The sequence below is a fragment of the Nicotiana tomentosiformis genome, chromosome 2 (genome assembly GCF_000390325.3).
Source record: "Nicotiana tomentosiformis chromosome 2, ASM39032v3, whole genome shotgun sequence".
Taxonomy (NCBI): Eukaryota; Viridiplantae; Streptophyta; class Magnoliopsida; order Solanales; family Solanaceae; genus Nicotiana; species Nicotiana tomentosiformis.
In genome coordinates, this window is record NC_090813.1 from 16,174,815 (window position 1) to 16,200,343 (window position 25,529).

At 33.0% G+C, this 25,529-nt stretch overlaps 4 protein-coding genes across 4 annotated transcripts; 1 reads left to right on the forward strand and 3 right to left on the reverse strand.

Moving 5' to 3' along the window:
- The first annotated feature begins 3,102 nt into the window (after window positions 1–3,102).
- LOC104096350 (small ribosomal subunit protein uS11y) lies at window positions 3,103–5,877 on the forward strand. Its single transcript, XM_009602714.4, has 6 exons — window positions 3,103–3,261; window positions 3,580–3,699; window positions 3,789–3,834; window positions 4,400–4,485; window positions 5,268–5,397; window positions 5,559–5,877. Exons 1-6 carry the CDS (start codon window positions 3,157–3,159, stop codon window positions 5,624–5,626), a joined length of 555 nt encoding a protein of 184 aa, XP_009601009.1. The 5' UTR covers window positions 3,103–3,156; the 3' UTR covers window positions 5,627–5,877.
- Window positions 5,878–10,291: 4,414 nt separating this feature from the next.
- On the reverse strand, window positions 10,292–10,657 carry LOC104096353 (uncharacterized). Its single transcript, XM_009602718.1, has one exon. It carries the CDS (start codon window positions 10,655–10,657, stop codon window positions 10,292–10,294), a length of 366 nt encoding a protein of 121 aa, XP_009601013.1.
- Window positions 10,658–10,672: 15 nt separating this feature from the next.
- LOC138904389 (uncharacterized) lies at window positions 10,673–11,203 on the reverse strand. The gene has a single exon (XM_070192891.1). The coding sequence runs from the start codon at window positions 11,201–11,203 to the stop codon at window positions 10,673–10,675; it is 531 nt and encodes a 176-aa protein (XP_070048992.1).
- A 3,305-nt stretch (window positions 11,204–14,508) lies between these two features.
- Window positions 14,509–21,218, reverse strand: LOC104096351 (beta-fructofuranosidase, insoluble isoenzyme 1). Its single transcript, XM_009602716.4, has 6 exons — window positions 20,881–21,218; window positions 16,885–16,893; window positions 15,760–16,778; window positions 15,425–15,669; window positions 14,955–15,051; window positions 14,509–14,847 (listed from the first exon to the last, which is right to left on the reverse strand). Exons 1-6 carry the CDS (start codon window positions 21,074–21,076, stop codon window positions 14,668–14,670), a joined length of 1,746 nt encoding a protein of 581 aa, XP_009601011.1. The 5' UTR covers window positions 21,077–21,218; the 3' UTR covers window positions 14,509–14,667.
- Between the last annotated feature and the right edge of the window lie 4,311 nt (window positions 21,219–25,529).

Genomic DNA, 25,529 nt, shown 5'->3' on the forward strand with positions numbered 1-25,529 from the left:
AGTCAGTCTGCATTTGTTCCTGGAAGGGTAGTATCAGATAATATTATACTAAGTCATGAACTAGTTAAAGGGTATAACAGGAAGTATATCTCTCCAAGATGCTGTATGAAGATTGATATGAGGAAGACATATGATTTTGTGGAGTGGTGCTTTCTAGAACAGGTTCTAATTCAACTGAATTTCCTAGAAATTTTCATTCAATGGGTCATGAAGTGTGTCACTACAGTCTCTTATTCCATTCTCATTAGTGGGAATCCTATGAAGTCATTCCCAGCAAAGAAAGGACTCGGACAGGGGGACCCTATATCCCCTTTCCTATTTGTACTAGTCATGAAATATTTCACAAGAGTTCTAAAGAGGCTGAAAGAGAATAAGGAGTTTAAATTCCATCCCAAGTATGCAAAGTTGAACATAGTACAACTTGATTTTGCAAATGACCTTCTACTATTTTGTAGAGGTTATATGGCTTCTGTGAAAGCTTTGTATGCTTGTTTTCATATGTTCTCAAGAGTGTCAGGCCTGGAGGCAAATGTGGAGAAAAACAGTGTTTACTTTGGTGGAGTTAATCAACAATTACAGCTTGACATACTTGACCACCTTGGTTTCTTAAAAGGAGAACTTCCTCTTAGGGGTACTTCTTAGCACAAAAGGACTGTCCTTGGCTCAATGTAAGCCCCTAATTGATAAGATAATAGGCAGGGTCACAAGCTGGACATCAAAGCTATTGTCTTATGCAGGGAGACTTCAGCTAATCAACAGTGTTCTCTTCTCCATCCAAACATTCTGGTCTCAAATATTTACCCTACCAAAGAAGCTGATTCAATTGGTCGAAAGTGTATGCAAAAGATTCTTATGGACATGAGGAGTAGATAATTCAAAAAGGGCACTAATTTCGTGGGATAAAGTCTGTATTCCAAAAGTTACAGGGGGGACTAAATATCATGGATATTCAAGCTTGGAACAAGGCTACTATATGCAGACTACTGTGAAATATTTGTACAAAAAAGGATAAGCTATGGGTAAAGTGGATACATTGCTACTATAGGAGAAGAACTACACTGTGGATGAGTCAACCTAAGCAAGCATCTCGGATTATACAGAAGATCTTAAAAGCAGCAAAATACCTAGAAGAAGTGGGACTACAAGAGAAAGAATTCATACTGATAAGGACCTTTTCTATTCAGAATGTACATGAAGCTTCGATGTGAGTTCCCTAAATGTTCTTGGAGAAGACTAATATGTAAGAACTACGGGGCTCCTAGATGAGTGTTAATATTGTATCTAAACTTACAAGGGAGATTGCAAACAAGAGATGGAATAGCTAAATGGAGTCAGATTGAAGACTTGACATGCCCACTATGTGTTAGAGAACCAGAAACAACTGAGCAGCTATTCTTTAAATGTGAAATTACATCGAAAATGTGGGAGAGATTATTGGAATGACAGGGAATCAAAAAGAGAGCTCAAGGATGGTCTAAAGAAGTTCAATGGGCAGAGGTTCATGCAAAAGGACAGTCATCAATGGCTAATATGTATAGACTATGCATGGCAGCGTGTGTCTACCATACATGGATGGAAAGGAACTTGAGGATATTTCAAGGCAAGTCCAGGACAAAGGAGATCATCTTACGATTGATAGCACAGGAAGTCCATAAACGAGGAAATCAGTATAAGAAGCTAACTAGGAAGTTGCAAGCTATGAAGTGGTACCCTAGAGATTGAGGATAACCTTAGTTGTTTTCATTCTTGTACTCAATGATAGAGTCTAATGAGTATAAGACTTGGGGCATGATGTCCAAGTTCCTAGTAAAACAAGTGCTGTAATGTTATATTTGGTTTGTGAAATAAAACATTTACTTGCCAAAAAAATAATAATTTTACATTTAAAAAAGATTATCATATAATTATTTCTTAATATATATTTTTTTGAAACATTATTTCTTAATATTTAGACAATAAAGTGGATAAAAAATTTGAGTATACTTCAAATTCTAAGTCCTTATTGTTCAAAGAAAAAAGAATGACCCAATGCTCTTTAAAGTCTAAATTCATGCCACCTCAGTATGAATTATCATTAATGTTCCCATTTTTCAAATTAAAAGTTTGACTTGCGTGCACAATATTTTACGTGCCCTCTTAAATATTAGCCTTAAATTTTTTGGATCAATTAGTTACTTTAGTTTCATTTACTTTTTTTCTATAAAAAGTAACATATAAGAATTATAATTACGTAACATATATAGTTCAAATAAGAACAAGATTTAAGTAAGATAAAATTTCAATTGACTTTAAAGTCCTAAATTTTAGGAATTTCTTTCTAGTTCAAATGGGAAAAGATTTAATAACCAAAATCTTAGAAATATTAGGTGAATAATTAAATGACTATTTTGTCTAGTATGGACTTTTTTTTAAAGGGTAAAAAAAACAAACGACATTCACTAAGAGATTTCGTGCTTTTAATATAGTATAAATAGATAAATTAATTTTAAAAAAAAAATATTGTATTATTTGTCCTCGCATATATAAGGAATATTTTTTGCTAAATGGTATTGGATGACATTCCCTGCTAAAGAATGTCTCCGCCACTGAAACTTACTTTAATCTGTACTACAAGCCAACGCCTTTGATCCTTATTATAAATTGATCTTTTTTTTTTCTCAAGCAATTGCTATCTTCAATAGAATTCTTACGAAAATATTCTAGCTTTATGTTTTGTCATATAACACCATGTATTAGAGCTAATCTAATTCTGAAAGATTAAGAAGCTGGTGAGCAATTCAATTAATTGAGACGTCATAATTTTTAAACGAGTGATTATAATTAAAAAAAGCCATGATAAAACTGAATAGCATTTGGAGCCTTACAAAGCAAACCAGTTGGTAGCTTCATTCTTAGAGATTTTAAGTTGGTTAATTTTAATTTTTATTTCTTAAAGGCTTTAATTAAGTTCTTATTTTTATTTAAAATTTAAAACATGAAATAAAATAGGACAAAAAGAATATTTTTACCAATTGTGACATAGGAGTAATTAACAAGATGGGGTCCATCAGGCACTCCATCAAAGGATTAGGGGCATTCACGATCCAAAATAAAGAAGAGGGACCTTTATGATATTATCAAACTTCATCAAAACCCTAGCTATATAAACAAAGGCAGATGTATAAACACTCTTCCTCAGCTATTCGCACCACCTCCACAGCTAGGGTTTTTCAAGCTTCAGTAGCAGCTCAGCCGTCTCATCAGCAAATCAACCGAAACATGGTATTCTCTTAATTTCTGTTTAAATTACTGTGTAACTCACCGAATTAAACTCGTACGATGTTAATTAATATAGATAATGGAGTTTATTTGTTAGTACTTGTGCAAATGTACTGGAAATGTATTAATTATTCAGCTAGATTTGTATCCGAGAATTTAGATTCTTAATAATGTTTTAGCAAAGTAAATGTATGCTGATGGTCTTAAGTTTGATAATGGATGGTTCTTAAGCATTTTATAGATTTAAGGTTGTTTTTTTTTAAATTTTTTTTAAAAGTAATTCCGCTAAGTTTATGTTGATGGATTGTATTGGATTTATAGTCTAAGAGAAGGACCAGGGAGCCCAAGGAAGAGACTGTAACCCTAGGACCAGCTACCAGGGAGGGTGAATTGGTCTTTGGTGTTGCCCACATTTTCGCCTCTTTCAACGACACTTTCATCGTAAGTTCTTGATTTTTTCTTCCATGGTACTTGTTCTGGTTTGTAGAAGAAGCTAAAGGATTGAATTTGAGCTTGTATGTTAATTGCAGCATGTGACTGATTTGTCTGGACGGGAAACAATGGTCCGCATTACTGGTATGTACTCTGTAATGTGGGAGTAGTTACATTTGTGTAGTTTTTTGTTCTGGATTTCATCATTAGTGGGCTAGTGAAAAACTTAATTTCTTCAGCCAAAAAAGGATTTTATAACCACACAGTAAGCAGATTGTATGTTTCCAGTTTTTTAATTTTCTTGTAGAAAATGTATGACTTTGTACTACAATTTTACAACAACTTCTACACCTCAGTCCTAAACAAGTTGAGTCTACGTGCATCCTCATTGACCATGTTTCTCCATTTAAACTCACTTCATGCCAATATTATACAAAATAATTCGTTATATCTTCTATTGACATATTAATCTCTAAAAGGTTTAACAACTCCTAGAATAGCATAGGACATAAAGTGTAAATGTTAACATAACTAAAACCTATTTAGAATTTAATGTATGAAATGCATGAATTTTTTTAGATTTCTGAATGAAATTGGCAAACACATTTTATCTCAACTTATCTGTTTATTTGGTATTATTTATCTTCCTTAATTGGGAAACCAGTTTGGAGGATCTGTCTTTTTCACTTAGACCTGTTCTACTTTACAGGTGGTATGAAGGTGAAGGCTGACCGAGATGAATCTTCTCCTTATGCTGCTATGCTTGCAGCACAAGATGTTTCTCAACGATGCAAGGTAAGGCATATTGATCATCTTGTTTTCACAGTTTTTTCCCTTCATCATTTTTATGATATATTAATTCAAGATATACATTCCACTTCTTAAGCCACTAGAAGATATAAAAAGAACCATGTTTTGGATCCCATTACTTTGTGAGGATTACAACAGATTGAAGTTATTTCAAGAGGTGTTATGAACTGTAAAAAATTTTAAGCTTTAGCTTAGGCTTTGTAAGATTGTGTGCTTGATCAAATGTGTGTTTACTTTGTGGGCATATTGCGTTCAAGCTTTCAGGTTTTTGACGGTTCTATCTAAATCATGGGTGTTTTCCATTAAAATCATTAATGTAATAATGAATGTTCAGTACCTTTGTCCATAGATGCTTAGCTTACCTGTACTCTGTTCCTTTATGTTTTAGCTCTTTTTAAACATCTCTTGCTGATGAAAAATGTAATATTTGCTGATTTGAAGGTTGTACTTGGTCTTGATTTATGTAATGTCAACCCATGTAAGATTGTCTGACAGCTATTCGATGATTCTGTTACCTATACTCGTTATTAATAATATTGTGTGTCGACCACGTCCAAGCACGAGTTAGTTGTCTGAATAGCCAAAGCAATTCAAAGTTGAATTTGGAAGTAGAGTGGAAGGCTAATTGTTTGATTAAAAAATATTTCACATTAGATTGCGCATGAAGGTTTTAATGTCATTTCTAGCTGCCTTTTGGTGTTCCTTGAGGTGTATTTTAATAGCTTGAAAGTTAAGCTGATTTGCAACTCGCTTTTGTGAATTAACAGGAGCTTGGAATTAATGCTCTTCACATTAAGCTTCGGGCTACAGGAGGTAACAAAACTAAGACTCCTGGTCCTGGTGCCCAATCCGCCCTTCGAGCCCTTGCTCGATCTGGAATGAAAATTGGACGCATAGGTAAATAACTTCTGTAATTGTTGAGTAGTTCAGTATCATCTACCAGGCCTAATTGCTTCGGAATTCTATTGTATTGACTACCTGCTCTAATGTTTTAGTCTTTAGTTTAGCATCATAAGTTTGAAACCCTGCTGAAAGTACGTTTTGCTTTATTTTGTCAGAGGATGTTACTCCTATTCCCACAGACAGCACTCGCAGAAAGGGTGGTAGAAGGGGACGGAGGCTGTGAATTCTTCTCAGCACCATACTTGCTGCATGGCAGAATATTTTGGTCAAGGGTTGCATCTTTGATTGTCTTTTTACATCTTAGATTTAAACATTTTGTAGCCTCAGTACAAGGTCATTTTGACTTGTGTTCAGTTGGAATTTTGCAAGCTTGTGAGGTAGCAAGTATTTCGTTGAGTTGGATTCGTAAGTTGTCTTTGTTTTTGATGATTGAATTTTTGTTGCTTCTTCCTTATTAACATTGTGTTTTATAGACGTGCATCTCTAACAACATTATAGCAACAGCAATCCAAACAAGTGGATCAGTTTAAAAGTACTAAGACGTAAAAATATTAGAGTTGGAACAGCTGAAACTGAATGGGAATAATCTAATACCACTACTTTTAAATCAATATCCGCACATTGCTTTTAGCTGTTTACCAGTTTGAGAACTAATGCTTTGATGGCTGTTTTGAACTATTAGCTTTTTTGTAGAACTGATCAAATTGAGTAATTTTCTTTATGCACTGAGGGTAAATTTGAAGACTTTCCAAATGAGTAGGACAAATAATATTGGCTGTGAAAGTAGCTTATGAAATAAAACAATAAGGAAAAGAATAATATTGCAAGGAAAAGAGAGGTAATTCTTATTGAATTTCAAATGATCAACAATGGGGTAAAATCCCTCTATTTATAGGAGAGAAAATGATTTAGCCATAAAGTAACAAACTTTCTAAAAGATAGACATTCACTCTAAGTACAATTTTATTCATAACACTCCTCTTTGAATGTCTACTCAATAGATAATGTGTCTCGTTAAAACCTTAATTAAAATAAAACCCAGTGAGAAAAATATTCTAGAGAAGGAAAAAGAGCACATGTTTAGAAATACGCTTTTTGGTTGCCTCGTTAAAAACCTTGCAAGGAAAACCGAGTGGGACAAAATCTTGTAAGGGAAAAAGAGTACAACGCGTATTAACTCCCATGATGAGAGCATCAATTCACATCCTTGAGCCTTCGCATCTCAAATTTGTATACTAGTTTCTTGAAGGTTGACATTGATAGAGATTTTGTGAACAAATCAGCCATATTATAATTTGAACGAATCTGTTGCACATTGATATCACCATTCTTTTGAAGCTTATGTGTGAAAAATAACTTCGGTGAAATGTGGTTTGTCCTATCTCCTTTTATGAATCCTCCCTTCAATTGGGCTATGCATGCTGCATTGTCTTCATACAAAATTATGGGTAATTTGTCACATTTCAAATCACATTTGTCTCGAATAAGATGTATTATAGACCTCAACCACACACATTCTCGACTTGCTTCATGAATAGCAATTATCTCAGCATGATTAGATGAATTAGCTACGATTGATTGCTTAGTCGATCGCCAGGATATGACAGTGCCTCCACAGGTCGAGCCTTGTGTGGGTCGGATAAATACCCAGCATCGGCATAACAAACAAGATCGGGACTGCATTTGTTGCCATAAAATAAGCCCATATCGGTATTCCCTTTTAGATACTGCAATATGTGTTTGATTACATTTCAATATCTCCTTGTAGGAGTATAACTATATCTTGCTAAGACATTAACTGGAAAAGTTATGTCAGGCCTTGTAGTGTTAACAAGATACATTAGTGCACCAATTACACTAAGATATGGAACTTCAGGACCAAGTAGCTCTTCATTCTTTTCTTGAGATCGGAATGGATTCATATTCACATCAAGTAATCGAACAACCATCGGAGTACTTAATGGATGTGCTCCATCCATGTAAAATCGTTTCAATACCTTTTCTATGTACGCAGAATGATGAACAAAAGTTCCGTTTGCCAAATGTTCAATTTATAAACCGAGACATAATTTTGTCTTTCCAAATTCTTTCATCTCGAATTCCTTCTTTAAATAATAAATTGCCTTTTGGAGTTCTATATAAGTTCCAATAAGTTTTATGTCATCAACATATACGGCAAGTGCAACAAATTCTGATGTTATTTTTTTTATAAAAATATATGGACAAATGTCATCATTTGTATAACCTTCCTTTAATAAATACTCACTTAGGCAGTTATACCACATTCTTTCTGATTGCTTTAGATCATACAAAGATCTTTGCAATTTGATTGAAAATATTTTTCGGGACTTTGAATTATGTGTGTCAGGCATTTTAAATGCCTCGGAAATTTTTATGTATATCTCATTATCAAGTGACCCGTAAAGGTAGACTGTAACCACATCCATTAAATGCATGTCAAGCTTTTCATGGACATCAAAACTAATGAGATAACGAAATATTATTGCATCCATAACATGTGAATATGTCTCTTCATAATCGACACCAGGCGTGCCTTATATCTTTGTACCTCATTTTTCTCATTCCTCTTGCGTACAAAGACCTATTTATAGCTAATAGGCTTAACGCCATTAGGTGTTTGGACTACAGGCCCAAAAACTTCATGTTTCGCAAGTGAATCCAACTCGGATTGGATTGCTTCTTGTCATTTTGGCCAATCACGTCTTTGTCGATATTGTCCAACAGATTGCGGTTCAATATCCTCACTATCTTGCATAATGCTAGATGCAACATTGTATGCAAAGACATAATCCACCACTATATCCAATCGATTCAAATTTGTCTTAATATCGATTGGATTTATTGGTAGTTCCTTATTTTCTTAAGTATCATGCTCAGTGATTTCCTCATGAATCTCAGGATTGGTTAAATCGTGGATTTCTTTTCGAGACTCTTTCGTAGTATCATCTTGATCATTTTTTTTTCTTTTTCTAGGATTTCAATCCTTAGAACCCAATGGTCTTCCACGTTTTAGGCGTGCTTTTGATTCATTAGTTATGACACTAGAAGATTTTTAACAGAGACATCAATACGGATTGGAACATTCTCTGCAGGGATATGTGATTTTGTTATACTTTTCAGATCCGTAAATGCGTCTGCATTTGATTTGTTATTTTCTACAAATGAATAATCTTTTACATTTTTTTTCACAAATAGAGGCACGTGGATCAAGATGAGATAATGATGGATTTTCTACAAAATTTCTCGTTTGGTTTCACCATTTCCCCCCTAATTTTGGGAAAAATATCTCATCGAATCGACAATCTGCAAATCGAACAGTGAATAAATCTCCCGTTAATGTTTCGAGGTAGCGAATAATGGAGGGTGATTCAAGCCCAACATATATTCCTAACCTTCTTTGGGGACCCATTTTAGTGCGATATGGCGGTGCTACAGGCACATATACTGCGCATCCAAAATTTTTTAAATGGGATATATTAAGTTCATGACCCAAAACTAATTACAACAGAGAATATTTATGATAATTTGTCGGCCTGAGACAGTTTTACATGCATAAATTTGCGTAGGAATCCAAAGGATCAATACACTGAGATTTAAAAAAGAATCAGAGGTTTCTTTTAGAAATGAAATGACCTCTTTGTATATTATTTCCACGATATGAGTTTGACAGAAACTAATAACATATTTGGTCAAGTTGGAAAAATCAGCTTATTTTGAGAAGTGCTTTTCAAAAAAGTATTTTTGGAGAAAAGCAGTTTGTGTTTGGCTAATCAATTTGAAAAATACTTTTAAACAATAATTTGTGTTTGACCAAGTTTTTCAAAAAGTGCTTTTATGTGTCAAATTACAAAAATGACATGAACAGATTTGTTTAATAGTTAATATTATATAAGTAGATAAATAATTACAAATTTTATTGTTGAAGATAATAATTAAGTTTTTTATTTTATTTAAGTAAAATATAAAAATAAAATTAAAAAGTACTTTATTCTTTCAAGATAATTTAAATATATCAAAAATCATTCAATAAATATAAAAGTTCATCCCAAAAGTCATTTTATATTATTTAATAGTTTAACTAAGTAAGGTTATTTTGGTATATATAATATTTTGCGAAGGGTATTTTTGGTAGGAAGAAAACTCAAAACTACTTCTGCTTCTGTTTCTGGAGAGAAATTACTTTTTTTTCTTCTTCAAAACTGCTTTTACTTCTAGCCAAAAATACTATTTTTTCAAAAGAAAGGTTGGCCAAACACCTCAAATTGAGGAAAAAAATATTTTTTGAAAAAAAACACTTTTAGCTGCCGAGAAGCTTGGCCAAACAGATAGTCTTCCTTTGAAAGTAAAATGAGAACTTTCCTTAAGAGGAAGAAAAACTGTAAATGCTTTAGTACGGATTCAATATTCCTCGGGTGCATTCTTTATTGATTTCCTCTCCAGCAATGTTCACAACATTTATTATATTTTAATATTGTTTACCTATGAAATTGAAAGATGGATTTCTCCATAAAGGACAATTGAAGCGTGTAATATTCTCCAAACTCGGGCATATAAGTTTTCTAAAGACCGAATGGCTAACGGAAATAGTGTATCATCACTGGTCAAATACGTTACTAAATATTGGAACTAAGCAAATTCAAACATTGTCTAAAACGAATACTAAAATTATATTTAATCAAAACGAACTAACACTATTTTATAAAACAAATAATATTAATTACTGCTCATATAAAGAACAATAATTACATATTTATTTACTAGCAACTATTAATAGGCAAAAATAAAAATCAAACTACTCAATCATCTTTAATCACAGATCCATCATCGATCAAGTGATCTATTTTTCCATCAGGATGCTCAAAGAAATCTACCACATCCAAGTGGGTGATGTCAAATTCATTGTCACAGATAAAATTAGCTTCAGGCCTTTATTCTTCAGAGACGCTTGATAAAGCTCAACCAAATGTCTTGGTATACGACAAATATTTGCCCAATGCCCTTTTCCACCGCAATGATAGCATTCAGTTTCTGAACCATTTGCCTTTGACTTCTCATCTTTCTCTTTCCACTTTTGGTGGTTATTTTTCTTCGGAAAATAATTAACACGAGGAATTTTTTTTCCTTGTCCACGGCCACGACCACGACCTTTTTCATGCTTAGTATAATGTGAATACACCTCATCCACTTCAGGCAATGGTGTAGACCCAGTGGGTCGATTTTCGTGATTTCTCATTAGCAAGTCGTTGTTTCATTCAGCCATAAGGAGAAGAGAAATCAACTTAGAGTGCTTCTTGAAACCTTTCTCTCTATACTGTTGTTGCAGGATCATATTGGAGGTACGAAATATTGTGAACGTTTTTTCAAGCATATCATAGTCAGTGATACTATCTTCACAGAGTTTCAATTTAGAAGTAATTCTGAACATCGTAGAATTGTATTCAGAAACAGACTTAAAGTCTTGGAGCCTCAGATGAGCCCAATCATATCGTGTTTGTGGAAGAGTGACCAACTTTAAGTTGTCATATCTTTCCTTTAAGCCATTCCACAAAACAAGTGGATCTTTGACTGTGAGATATTCTATTTTTAACCCTTTATCAAGGTGATGGCGCAAGAAAATCAAGGCCTTAGCACAATCTTGGATAGATGCTTTATTTTTATCTTTAATGGCATCTCCAAGACCCATTGCATCTAAATGAATTTCAGCATCCAACACCCATGTCATATATTTCTTGCCCGAAGTTTTAAGGGCAACAAACTTCCTTTTCGTAATATTAGTCATAATTAAAAGAGGAGAAAAATTATACCTTATTCTTCTCAAAGAGCTTTTTGAGACGGTACAGTCTCGTGCTGATAACGTGAAATAAAACAATAAGGAAAAGAATAATATTGCAAGGAAAAGAGAGAGGTAATTCTTATTGAATTTCAGATGATTTACAATGGGGTAAAGCCCCTCTATTTATAGGGTAAAAAATGACTTAACCATAAAGTAATAAACTCTCTAAAAGATAGATATTCACTCTAAGTACAATTCTATTCATAACAGCTTAATAGTTTTAGCAAAGAAATCAGTAGCTCAATTATAGTTAAGGTGGTGTACGATGTAACAACGCAACAACAAACTCAGTGTAATCTTATAAGTGGGGTCTGATGATGGTAGTGTGTACGCAGATCTTACCCCTAGCATGTGAAGATAGGGAGGCTATTTCCGATGGACCCTCATCTTAGGTGAAGCATAGTCACATCACTTTCTGAAAAGAAAACAATAATGCACAAACCATGGAAAGGCAATAGTAACATGGCATATTACCAACAACAGCACTATAACAAGAAAACTGAAGCAAAAGAAATACCGGTAATAATGCATGTCTAGGTATATAGAAATATGAGAATACTATTAATCCTACAAGAGAAGGATACTCTCGCGACTACCTACTAGTCTTCTACCATAATTCTCAATCTCCCCACCTTGCTATCAAGAGTAATGTTCTCGGTAAGCTGAAGATGTATTATATCTTGCCTTATCACCTCTCCGTAATACTTTTTAGTCTTGCCTCTATCCCTCCTCAGATCCACCATGACTAATCTCTTACACCTCCTCACTGGGGTATTTGGATATGTTTTTTACATGCCCGAACCATCTCAGCCTCGCTTCCCCCCACTTGTCTACCACGGGTGTCACTCCCACCTTGTCCTTCATTCCTGATCTAATCTTTCTTAATATACCCACACATCTATCTCAACATTCTCATCTCCGCTACATACGACTTAACAATGGTAATAGTTATTTCCAAAATTGTGGTTTACAGCTATGAATATTTATTCTTTTAACAAAATACATGCGTAGTTTATAACCCATTGCGTTAGTTTTTATTACAGTTGGATATGTATATCTCGAAGAAACGACCTTATTTGTCGATTATAATGTGATGGGCATTGAAAGAAGCCTCTGCAATCCAAACAATAGACCTAGCCCTTCGCAGGAGTTATCCTCTCAAAGTATATTTTGCTGCTTAAATTTCTTCTCTCCCTAATATATCTTTGTTTAACTTTCGAGCATTACCAAAAATAGTTGAGGTTAGCCAGAACAACGGAGAAGAGCCAGCTTAAGAAATAAAAATTGCTTAGTTGAAAGAATCAGTATAGTTGTATTCTGCCCTCTTAAGCAGGCAAAGCTACCGCATTTAATTTTCCAGAGAATGGTGGTGACTGGTGATGTATTGTTTAATTATTGCTATGGCTTCCAATGTTATGTTGGCATTATAACAATGTGCAGAAAATACCCACACGGTTTTGTAAGACTTGGGACAAAGAAGGGTTCAGTCATTGTTGAAACAAGTGGAGAGGTCTTTCCTTTTTAAGACAAACATAAGTGAAAAAGAATCTTCAACACCAGATTAAAGAAGATGCAAAAAGATATAGAAACCTTGTTACCAAGCTTGGAAACCAAAGTGTTGAACTAGTTTTGTTCTGTTTGTTGAAATTCAACAAGAAACATTTTTAGGCTCGCAAGTAACTAAAGAGGATTGTTTGAATTAATTGTTGTATTGTTGTCCTTACCCCTAACTTAAGTAAAAGCTTATCTTCAATAAGCTTTAGAGTATACCATGAATACCCAATATAAGGTTGTTACATGGATCGCTTGTAGTTAATCTTTCTTGATGTACCGGATTGCACTCAGTGGGCGTAGTAAGGAATTTCCGTTTAGTTTTGGCAAACAAAATGGCCAAATATTTAGACAGGGAATTGAATCTGTGAACAATATCTCACTTTGAAGACCCTGGACCATTGGACTGTCTCACTCAACTATATTAAAGGTGTTTAAAATGTAATAATTTTTTAGAAAAAAGTATGTTCGCTTGATCACCCTTGACATAGTGTAGAGAAAAGGCTCAAAATAGTCAAGTATCTTTGGACTTTAACTCAAACTAGTCCTATTTTTTTCACATGGCGCACTAATAGTCCAAATTCTTTAATAAAGTGGTACACTTTTAGCCTCCATGTTTGATATGAAAAAAAATATTTTCCTAAAAAATGAGCGGTTATCATTTATTTTTCCTTGTTTGGTTGGTGAGTGAAAAATATTTTCAGGAAATTTTTTTCTAGTGTTTGTTTTGTTTAGAGAGTAAAAAATATTTTTTAGAAATTTTTTTATGCTACTTTTCTTACCCCCTCCCCCTTCTCCCAAATCCCCATATTTTCCGTGCTCCCCTTCCCCCTCCCCTCCCCTCAACCCCAATTACCCAACGTTTTCAAGACTCTATTTTTTTTAAGAATTTAATTATTCTTTTAAAACTTTACACAAACTAAAATGATTAATGTGTTGCTTTACCTTTTCTCGCAAAAACAACGTTGAAATTTGTGTTACACAACTAAAAAGAAAATACTCTTTTTTTTGGTTGAAAAAGAAACTACTCTTTCTACAACATGAAAAAATACTCATTTTGTTAGAACGAAAGAAAATACTTTTTCTATATCATGAAAAGAAAATACTTTTTGCTATATCATTTTATAGAAATGAAAGAAAACACTTTTCTACAACATAAAAAGAAGAAGAATTAACCCAAATAGCCGCCTACCTAACTACTTAGACTAAAAATTATCGGTGGAGGTATAATTATGTATAATAAATGTATAATCTATGTATATGCTAGAAAATGTATACAATGAAGAAAAGTTTGAAGAAAAGGGTGTGGAAGGTTGAAGAAAAGTTTTGGAAAATGTTTTTCCTTCTCTTGACAGGGAAAACATTTTCCTCCAATTGGAGAAAAATGAGTTCATTAGAAAAATATTTTTCAAAATATTTAAGCCAATCAAACATGAGAAAATTGAAAAATATTTTTTTTCATATCAAACATGGAGACTAAAAGTGTACCACTGTATTAGTGCTCCACTTTATTAAAGAATATGGACTATTAGTGCTCCATGTGAAAGAAATATGACTAATTTGAGTTAAAGTCCAAAGATACTAAACTATTTTGGGTCTTTTCTCACATAGTACACGTAGCTACGCCACTGATTTGCAATGGGAACGTTTCATTCCATTTTTCAAATGAGAAGGCATTGATCAATATATTTGAGATCGGATTAGGGACAATAACAGAAATCTGGCATGATGTTAATATTAAAAAATGCATCATTCATGAATAACTCCAAGTTAAAAATCTATAGACTGTCTTTGAGACAGAACATAAATATAAAATCATAACTATTTTCTTTTTTCCTTTGTTCTGTTCACCCACTGTTTTAGTGCAGCTTAGCATCGGCCATGCTCCAGGCATTTAGAGTCTCAATTGTGATTGCTTCTGTGCCATTGTTGAAGGCAAACAAATGTGCCTTATCAAAGATTGCTAATGTTGGATAAACTCTTGATGTAATACATGTTTTTCCTCCAGCACCAAAACTTTCCACTACTGAGTTATCAATCTGCAAATATAACTAAATTGTCAATACACACAAAATATATAACCATGTAAATTAACAAAGAATAAGAGAGAATTCAAGATTCTTTTGAAGAAAGAAAGAGATCTTACCAAACTCCTAAGAGACAACTTCTTATATGCTAAATCTACATCCACATATCCAGCAAACGACGGTTTGTACATAGTTGTTTCATTCTTGAGGGTTGACCTGGTGACACCAACAAATATAATTCAACAAACAAATCAATCAATTGAAGTTAAATAGCCATTTAGCCAATTGCTAGAGATATAAAAACAAGTCTTAACAGAGAATTATGTAAAAAGTTGCAACTTAGTTTATAGTGGGACTGCAATGAACAACAACAACAAACTCAGTATATTTCCACAGGTGAGCTTGGGGTATGGGGAGGGTTGTGTGTATATAGACCTTTACCCTACCTAGTGAAGGTAGAGAAGCTGTTTTCAGTACACCCTCGGCTCAGAAAAGGTGAGAGAACAAGAAAATAGAAAGATGTTCATATTTGTTAATGAAGTGGATTTTTTTGTGTGGATTCAGGGTGTTAAGAACGTAAAGAACAAACCTTGAGGCATCAGAGCACATAAGAACCTTGTATTTATCTTGAGCTTTAAAAACTCTAAAGAAAACAGGTGTGTATTCTTCCAAGTTTTTAGAAGCCAAAGTTATGAGTCCAAATGGCCCGAGTCCACCTTGGACTGTTGAACCCTTAATGAAGCATACATCTTGCGCGTAAAGATCAGCCCAACTAGGATCAAATGGCTCTGCCTTGTCCAAACTTGCGAACGAGAAAGTCACTTCAACATCAGCCTGCAATTTTCATGAATGCTCTAAGTCAGACTTAGTTTGTCTTTCTTGTCTCAAATATAAGTATAAAAATGAAAAAAATGAAGTCCAAACCTGTGCAACTGTGATTCCTTTGACCTCAATCTTTTCTCCCTTGTACAACTTGTGATTACTTAGTTGGACCTTTTCCTTTCTTAGAGTTTCTAATTCTTTAACAGGCCATTGAACCAATTGCTTTCCACTTGGATCAAGCCATAGTTTGCGAGGGATAGGGTGGACTCCGGCCCATCCTTTCCTGACATCGTCATCAACAGTATCTGATTCATTAGCCCAACCCAACATAATTCTTCGATTCTTGCTAGGGTCATAGAATGATTTGGACGCATAATAATTACCATAGTCAAGTCTTAATCCCTTCCAACCATCAACAGAAGTGTTATCTGGAATATACCTATCTTTTTTGGTGTCATAGGTACCGACTGTGTAGTACTCAAACCTCGTAACATCAAGACTAACCTTAAGAACATGCTTAATGTATTCACCATTGTATGAGGTATCCAAACCATTTGTATGCTTTAATGACACTGGGAAAAAATCAGGGCATTCCCAATTTCCAGTATTGGTAGCTGTATGAAGTGGATGTTTGGCTTTGGTCCATTTCATGAAGTCCTTACTTCTGTACAATATTGCCTTTCCTCTATGATTCCTCACACTCCCAACCAAGATTCTCCAATGACCATCTCGGCCCATCCAAGCTGTCGTTGGGTCGCGAAATTGAGTTTTGTTGATGCTCATGTCAGCAACGATTAACGGATTGTTATCGGGCTTGATCCATTTACGGAGATATGGATCAGACAAGTTAGCCGGGATCGCGTAGTTTTGGACTTGTGTCCTGTTAGCATCTACAATTCCAGTGTAGAGAATAATAGGCTTATTGCCTGGCAAAATTGTAGCTGAACCTGACCATGTTCCAAACTTGTCAAATATTTTGGAAGGGTAAATAGCAGGCTCAAGTGGTATCCAATTAATCAAATCTGTTGAGACTGAATGGGCCCAAACTATGTTGCCCCAAACTGCTCCTTTTGGGTTGTATTGGTAGAATAGATGGTACACTCCATTGTAATACATTGGGCCTGTTGAGAACAAAAGTAACAGAGTAAAAGGTAATGAGTAAATGAAATTTCATTATGGCTAGTATTAGGAAAAAAAAATATAGTACACAAGAAAATTCTGACTCACCATTTGGATCTGTTGTTTGTTTGAAGCATCCAAGAAACCATGAAAAAAATGGAAAAAATCGAGATTGATTAGAAAAATACAATTAAAAATACATTCGAGACACATATATAGCAAGAAACCACACCTTAATTGTAGGATATTAAAAAAAAATTGTGAAACCTAAAGGGAGCATAAACAGAGAAATTATCATCTAGTTATTTAAGTATCTAGATGAAGAATGCACATATTTTGAAGTTTTGATGGAAGTTTTGATGCAGACCCCAATAACTAATTGATGGAGTAAATGAAAGGTGAAAATACAGAACTCTAGGAATTGCAAAAAGATTAGTGGTCTTTTTCTAGTTCAACATAGAACTAACTCTTATCCTATTTTTTGTGAGTTTCTGAAGGGAACCAACTCATGCAAGCACCATAACTTCAAATTGCAAACATTCCTTAACTACGAAACCAAAAGGCACCACACCCCTTGTCCAAGAATGTTAAAAAGAAGAAAAAATTTACAGTGGATCCAAGAAATGACGAAGAACAATAAACTCAGTGTAATCTCATGAAATAGGGTTTGAGGAGGGTAGGGTGTATGCAAACATTACTCCTACCTTTGTGAAGATATAAAGACTCTTTTCGATAGACTCTCCGCTCAAGAAAAAAATATAAAAAAAGCAGAAAGAACAAGTCGTAACGACAATAAGAATAGATGATAGTATAATCGAAGCGAAAGAAATAATATATAATAAAAGAAATCGGTGTGTAAGAAGATACGAAAATACGAGACTAATACTATTGATACCGGCCTAGAAATGAGACGCGCATGCCTATCTACTAGCCTTTTACCCTAATTCTCAACCTCCACACCCTCCTATTAAGGTCATGTAATACCTAATCACTTTTTCTCAATTCTTCTTACACCTACCTCTATCCCTCCTCAGCCTCACCAGGCCAACCCCTCACAAATGATGAAATATTTTATTATTTTGAAGTAACTGAATTATAATAAAGCAACATGTTCGATATATGTAGTAAAAAAGAAGTCAAAGATACAACAATCAAAGAAAAAAAATTAAATGAAGACAAAAGATGACCAGAAGTTTGATAACCGACATGCCCGAAGACTTCCTTACAAGTTGCCATTGTTGTCCAAAGTCATTTGGATTTTTCTTTATTCCTCACAGAGAAAGAAAATTAAATGAGGGTCGTTTTCTGGTTCTTTACTTTCTCTCTTTCTGATTGTAACAACAATGATTATTATTATTATTATTATTATTATTATTATTATTATTATTATTATTTGTGTGGAATTTTACGTGTTACTTCAGCAAAGAAAAAAGAAGAAGAGAGAATTCTACGTGTTACAGATAGTGAGATAGATACATGGATTGTCAAGAGAAGAAACAAAATCTGAACTTCAAACATTTATGGTTAAAACTTCCTTTTTAGCTTTACGTCACATGTTTTGGCTCTATATTTCACGTACTTTAGGGCATTTTGGCTTCTATATCACTTCACATCCACATGTATTAGTATCTATATTATATTAAAAGCACGAAGGCTCTTAGCGAAATATCGTTCGCATTTTTACCCTTTAAAAATCAGTTTTACATTAGATAAAATTATAATTTAAATTACTTTCCTAATAATTAGGACTTTAAAATCAAATCAAATTTTTATTTACTAATTCAAACCTTATTTGAATTAGGTAAGAAGTCCTTAACATTTCCGAAATTTTATGACCTTTTCAATTAATAAAAGAATTATATCAATTTATGGTAAGCTTCTCCATATTCACACAGTACACGTTAGGTTTGTTTATTTTTTTTTCTTTTTTTGCTTAAATATAATTAATCATTTAAATTCTATTAGAATAAATTTATTAGTGGTAAATATTTAAAAAATTATGAGAAATAAATATATCAACATAAATATACTTTCCATGTTAGATATAATGATAACTACCATTAACATTTTATATGTTGCATATTACAATTGATTTTCTAAATTTTCAATGAACTAATATCTTAATTGTATATAATTTTAGTATCTTAATAAAATAAAATAGAGAAATTTTCCTTACACCAAGAATATCGTCTATAAAAGATATTAGTTAGATACAAAAATATAATATATCATGCTTATCTTCATAAGAAATATATAAATAACCTACTTAAATTCTTAATCGTTGAAAATTCAAAAGATAACCAATAACTATGTATTCAATTATTTCATCAATGTAACATTTATTTTTTAATTTAAATAAATATTACATTTATCTTGATGTCAATTGTTATCACACATAGTTCATTCTTATTCTAAATTTTATACACTTTTTATTAATAGAAGCAAAAACACGTGCAACGCACGTATACTAAAACTAGTTATATTATATGATCCATTTGTCATTTGGGTCAGATTAATCGGCCACCAACCCCCCACCTCCCCACCCCCACAACCACACCATTCCCCCCTGGGGTTGGAGGAAGTCGAAGTTGATTAAATCATTTACTCTATAAATCTCTACTGATATTAATGCTCAATGTAAACAAAATATCATGCATCAAGCCCACTTGATCAGCTTAGAATAATGTTACCTACACTTTATTTTATCCACAAAAACGAGAAGGGGGTTGGTTTGCCATTTATTGCAACAGGTTCAATAGGTCAAATCTCCCACTTTGAGACTAAGATCACATGTGAAACCATATAGTGTTCAAAATATTAAATGAAGGAATTAATCTATTGGTGATTTGGAGGCATAGATTACATCTTGTGTATTCAATGCACATATCACTTTTCTTTGCTTTTCAAGAAGTCAAGTACGAGAAGTAATTTTGTCCACAAATTACAATTCATGCATCGTTATTTGTTTTCCAGGATAAGCATCCTAATAATAGTTCTGTTAGTGTGTGAATAAAATCTCACATGAAAAATATAAAAAAAAAAAAGCTACTTATAAAAAATTAAATGCTCTTAATGGTGAGATGCCTTTTGGAGAAAATCGTGCGAGCTTGTCCAAAACAATATCACACCATGTTAGAATATTTTTGGATCGTTTTAGCCCAATAAATTTTATATCCCGATAACCTAATTGCATGATTTTTACCAAAGGAATTCAAAAAATAAAAAAAATAAATACAAGAAGAAGTTATGTACATAAAAAAAATTGTGTAATTCTCGGGTGAAGGAGTTCGCCCGTCCGCCCACCTAGCTTTGCCCCTGCCTAATCGTAGATAAATGCTAGAATGAAATGACAGTTTTACAGTCAAGTTTAAATAGCTAGCTGTGCAGAACCCTTCTTTTATTGGTACCAATTTTACATAAAAGATACTTGAGTTATGACCATAAAATTCTGAATTCGCCGCTTATTATAGTAGAGTCAAATTTCAAACAAAGAACAATGATTTATATAAGTAGAAAAAGACAGGCTGGTTCTAAGTTTGACTCATGAGTTGCTGTGAGTAAGATAACGTAATATTTTCATATCTTCACTTCTTGAATGCATCTATAGAACGGTGACATTTATTAATTACCAATTATTAATAAGTGACTCTACTCGTCATGGGCAACATGTAGTTTCATTAACTCAAAAGCTGTCAGAGTATTATACTCTAACAAATTAAAATAACTCAACATTTCCAGTCAACAAGATGACAACCAATCAGGCAATAATTATTGAATAAACAAAATCTGCAAGTTATTCAGAGACGTGAAAACCTAAAATTTAGCTGAAAGAGAAAAAAGCATTAATTACTTCTCTTTGCCGAAAACAAATTTTTTTCTTTCTAAAGTCTCATCTCATTGATTAGAATGCAATCAATTTAATTATTACACCATTGCCCAAAATTGCATGAGAACAACAACAATTCATAAAAACATCACAAACCATAAATTTACTTATGTAGACACTTTCAAAGCCAAGAAGAAACCGCAAATTCAACATTCTTATTCAGAACTCACGACGTCTAAATCATAAATCCAAACAAAGACAGAGACATGAAAACGTACCGTTAATCCAGTTTTTGGGTGGTTGAAAATGGTAACCAGTTCTGTGGACATTTTTAACATTAGCAGAGCTAGTAGATTGCAAGTGCATATAAACTTTGTGAGAAGCATCGACACCACCATTGTTTGAAACAAAAGCAAAGAAATACAGCAAAAGAATTTGCAAAGCCCAAAGAGAAGAGTTTCTTAAAAACTCCATCTCTCTTTTTAGAACTGAAATAGTTGTTCTCTAAATCCTTTTTTTGTAGTAATGAGAGAGAAGTGTTGTGAAGTAGAAGAAAGGATGTGAAGAGTATTTATAGAGAAAAGTACAATAACTCAGAGATGAGTGGATAAATATGAAGACTAAGATTATATTGTTTACTTTTCAAAGATTTTTGGTGTTGAACAAAAATGCATAGGAGTAAACGTTGAATAAATGTTTTGATAAATAGACTGAGGGAAAATTCTCTGATGCTTCTCTTATTAAATTTAAAATTAAATTTTTTGTTCTTGTTTCCCACTCCTTTCCTCCTTTTGTTTACCGTTTTTTCCTCCCACATGGCTTTTGCCATTTGTTACGTACTTTCTTTGTTTGTATGCAATTTGACTTGGACTTTTAAAGTTTTCTTTTGTTTTTTTGAGAAACATGTTACCGTCATTGGATCACGGTATGTTATATTTAATTTTTTTATTTTATATTTGTTTTCCAACAGAACTTTTAGACAATATCAATAAATGTTCCAGTCTTTAAATAAATATTTTCCATTTTGTTAGGGGATAGAGATGGGAAAAGGAAAACGAAATGATGAGAATTAAACCAACACTTATTGTAGGCAAAACTTCCGTTAATGTCACGAAACTATACGCCTTGACGATAATGTTTAGTTTAATTTTAGATCAAATGATATTTGTTGTTCCTTCGGGGACATCCTATATAGAAAAAATCAGTTCAATATTTGTTGGATTGCAATTTTTCAACAACAAAACTGAAATTTTCAGAGCCATACATAATATTCTTCCTATCTTTATATATGTAAGTTTTATCTTTAGTATCTATTGGCTAGAAATACTTAAAATGAATGTTTGTCTTAAAAATAACCATAAAGAATTATAGTGTTACGAGTTTGAATACTCTATTAACAGTTAAGGAAAAGTGAGAGACTTACCCAAATAAGTAAACAGTACTCTTTGGTCGAGACTTAGAAAAATCAAAAGAAGACGAAGACCATTGATATTTGACGGTGGAATAACTCGATAGAAAATTCAAGAGAATAAAATACTCAGTTACAGTACGTAACTACAAATTCTTGTATTTTAAATATTGGGGAAAGTTATCCTCTTTCAGAATACTCTTATTTTCTAATTTTCAAAATTGCAGTATGAAATTTCAATATGATTTTCTTTTGATTTGTCAAAACAATATTTTGATTTTTAGAAAGCAATTCAAAAATGAGTACTTGAAGAGTCAGAAGTCAAAGGTTAGAGTGAACGGGACAAGTCCAAAATTGTGCTGGATTTGTCAACCCTTATTTCCTGTTTTCGCCCATAATCATCTAGGAAGGAACAGTCAGCAACTGGCTATTTTTATAACCTCTATTTTTCTTTTCTTCAAATTGGCAACCTCAGTCATTTTTTACTTTCTTTATTTTTTCTTTTGAGGGGGTGGGTGGTTATTAAATACATATAGTCTTCAGTTTGCCAACAATTCAGTCGATCGTTAGAGTCTCAACCGCTCAAAACTTGAATGTTGCAACTTGCAATAATTACCGGTGGTCAAACGGATCCAGAATTTAAATTCTATTCGTTTAATTTTTTAGGTTTTTAGTATTAAAATCATTATATTTTTTTAAGTTGTAGGTTCATATCTACTATTTATTACAATTTTAGGTATTTTTTATACGTAAACTTGTGCAGCACCTGTGGTGCTCGTGACAAGTTACATTACCAATGTATTATTCAATTGGGTAAACATTTAACCGTACATAGTTACATACATCGATAGGTCTATTGAATAGCCTCTCAAATTTTATAAGGTAGGGATAAGATTTGCGTACACACTATCCTCCTCATACCTCACTTATATGATTATACTGGGTTTTTTGTTGTTGTTATACATACATCGATATTATAATGTGTTGTGAGGTTTATATAGTCTTGGGTTCTCCCACTTCAATAGTTAGCTTTTGGTGTGTAGCTCTTCCTCGGTTGTATCAATGGAATAAGTGTTATCCACCACCCATCTCACCGTATCATGAATGGTGACGCCGGTATTGCAGTGTTCACCCGGGACTAGAAATGTCTAGCGCACAACTAATCACGGGGTGCTTGGGCACCTTACTCGAAAATACCTACACGGGAAAGGGCTACCTACTTGTGGTAGAGTGAAAGCTACATAATGTGGAGCCATCGAGGAAGACGGATACGGAACATGATGATTTGTTATGATTCATTGCAAGGTATATAACTTGATTCCTATATTTTCGTATTGCAATGTGCTGATGTGGGGTTTATATAGCATTAGGTTCTCCCACCTTAATAGCTTGTTTTGGGGTGTGGTCTCTTTGGGTTGTATCGCATACATTATATGACTATTTTTTTTAAGTAAGTGGCTATTTAAATTAATTATTCAATAATCTTTACAACTCATACACTAGTTTGCACAATATACACTACCAGAAATCCGAAAAAAATCGACCAAGCCATACCGACCAACGTTGGTCGGTCAACAAAAGCGACCAAAAATTCGTCCAAAATGGACGGAAACTACAAAAAAAAATATTATATTTTTTTAAAATTACATACTGACCAAAGTTGGTCCGTATATTAGTCAAATATTTGACCGCAGTGGTCAGACTTGCTTAGTCAAAGCACTTTTTTGATTACCGACCAACAATGGTCAGTAATGTGGACCCACATTTTTAAATTTTAATAATTATATTATTATTTAAAATATTTTATAAAATTTATAGAATTTATAGTTAAGTTTACCGACCAAAACTGGTAGCTATTGCAGGGGACGATTTTACCGACCAACTTTGATCGGTATATGCAATTTATGGAAAATAACCGACCAAAGTTGGTCGGTTAATAGGTCAAACATGTTCAAACTTTTGAATCACATTAATATTTACTATCTAAATAATATAAATGTAATCCGTTAACACTTTATTTTGTAATACAAATAATGAATACACTAACATATACTATAACAAGCTATATATAGTTAAAGTAGTACAACGAAGTGTGTGTGTGTGTGTGTGTGTGTGTATATATATATATATATAGCCGCATATATTTAAGAACACGAAGCGCTAGGACCACATAGTCGGGTTCTTTTGGGGATAGACTTGTGAAGAAGCAATAATCTAATTAGTATATATAATTGATCATCATCAAATATATCTATTTATAAATTGGTTCATCGACTTATAACTTACTTAGATGCATAGATGAATATTAAAAACAAAACGTTTCGACCTATATCGACGAATATTAAAAATAAAATGTCTCGACCTATATCGATTAATCTATGTCATGCATTATTAATGATGAATGAGTGAAATATAGAAGAATTAATACTAAACATCTTTGACATGTATATATGGATCACAAATTAAAGAAATAAAAAAAGTTATTAGCATTAAGTAAACGAGTTAATAGGTCAAACGACTAAACACATTTAAAATAGAATAATATTGGTTTATCAATTGATAAAGTTTTCGTACGTAGTAATGTATGTGATTGATCATCAATTACGATATAGTGTGTGAAATTGCTCATATACTTAATTATAACTTAAAAAATTAACTTATATAGATGCTTATAATTTATTAAAAGTAATTAGTTAATATAATTATTTATAAAGATTATGCTTATAGTTTATAATTATTTATAGTAAATATATATATGAATAAAATAAATGCTTATAGTTTATAATATTTTAAGATATAAATACACAAAAAAAAACAATTTAATTTTTTTAAATAACCGACCAAAGTTGGTCGGTTAATAGTCAAAATACAGTCAACACACGTCACTTTGTGTACCGACCAAAATTACCGGCCAACGTTGGTCGATAATTCTAATTTCAGATCCCAAATACGGGATTTTCCCCTCATTTATCTTACTCTCTTCTCAAAATTTTCTAACTACTCTCTTCTCCCTCACACACACAACACCCTTCCCCCTCTCCTTCTTTATTTTTCTCACACAAATCCCATTCCCCACCCCACGTCACCACTGCCCCTGCGTCGCCACTCCCCCGCCGTCGCCGCTACTACTGACTCCACTGCCGCCCCTCCTTCTCCATCTCCTAAAAATTCTAGGTTTCAATTATAACTTATATCTTTTTTGTTTAAATTTAATATTTTTAATTAATTATGAATTAGTTAATTAATGTTTAAATTGATTGTTTAACTTTGTATTTTATTGAAACCTAGGGTTTAGGTCTTGTTTTAATTGAATTGATTACATATGGTGTAAATTGAATGTTTAAGTTTGTATTGACTTGAATAGTTTAGTTAGGAATTGAATTATTAATTTTGAATTGAATTGAGTTTTTAGGATTTGTTCTTGTGAATTGAACTTTTAGGGTATGAACTGAATTTTTAGGGGTAAGTGTTGAACGTTTTTGGATAGAGCTTATGTTTTGTGAGGTTAATTGAATTGTT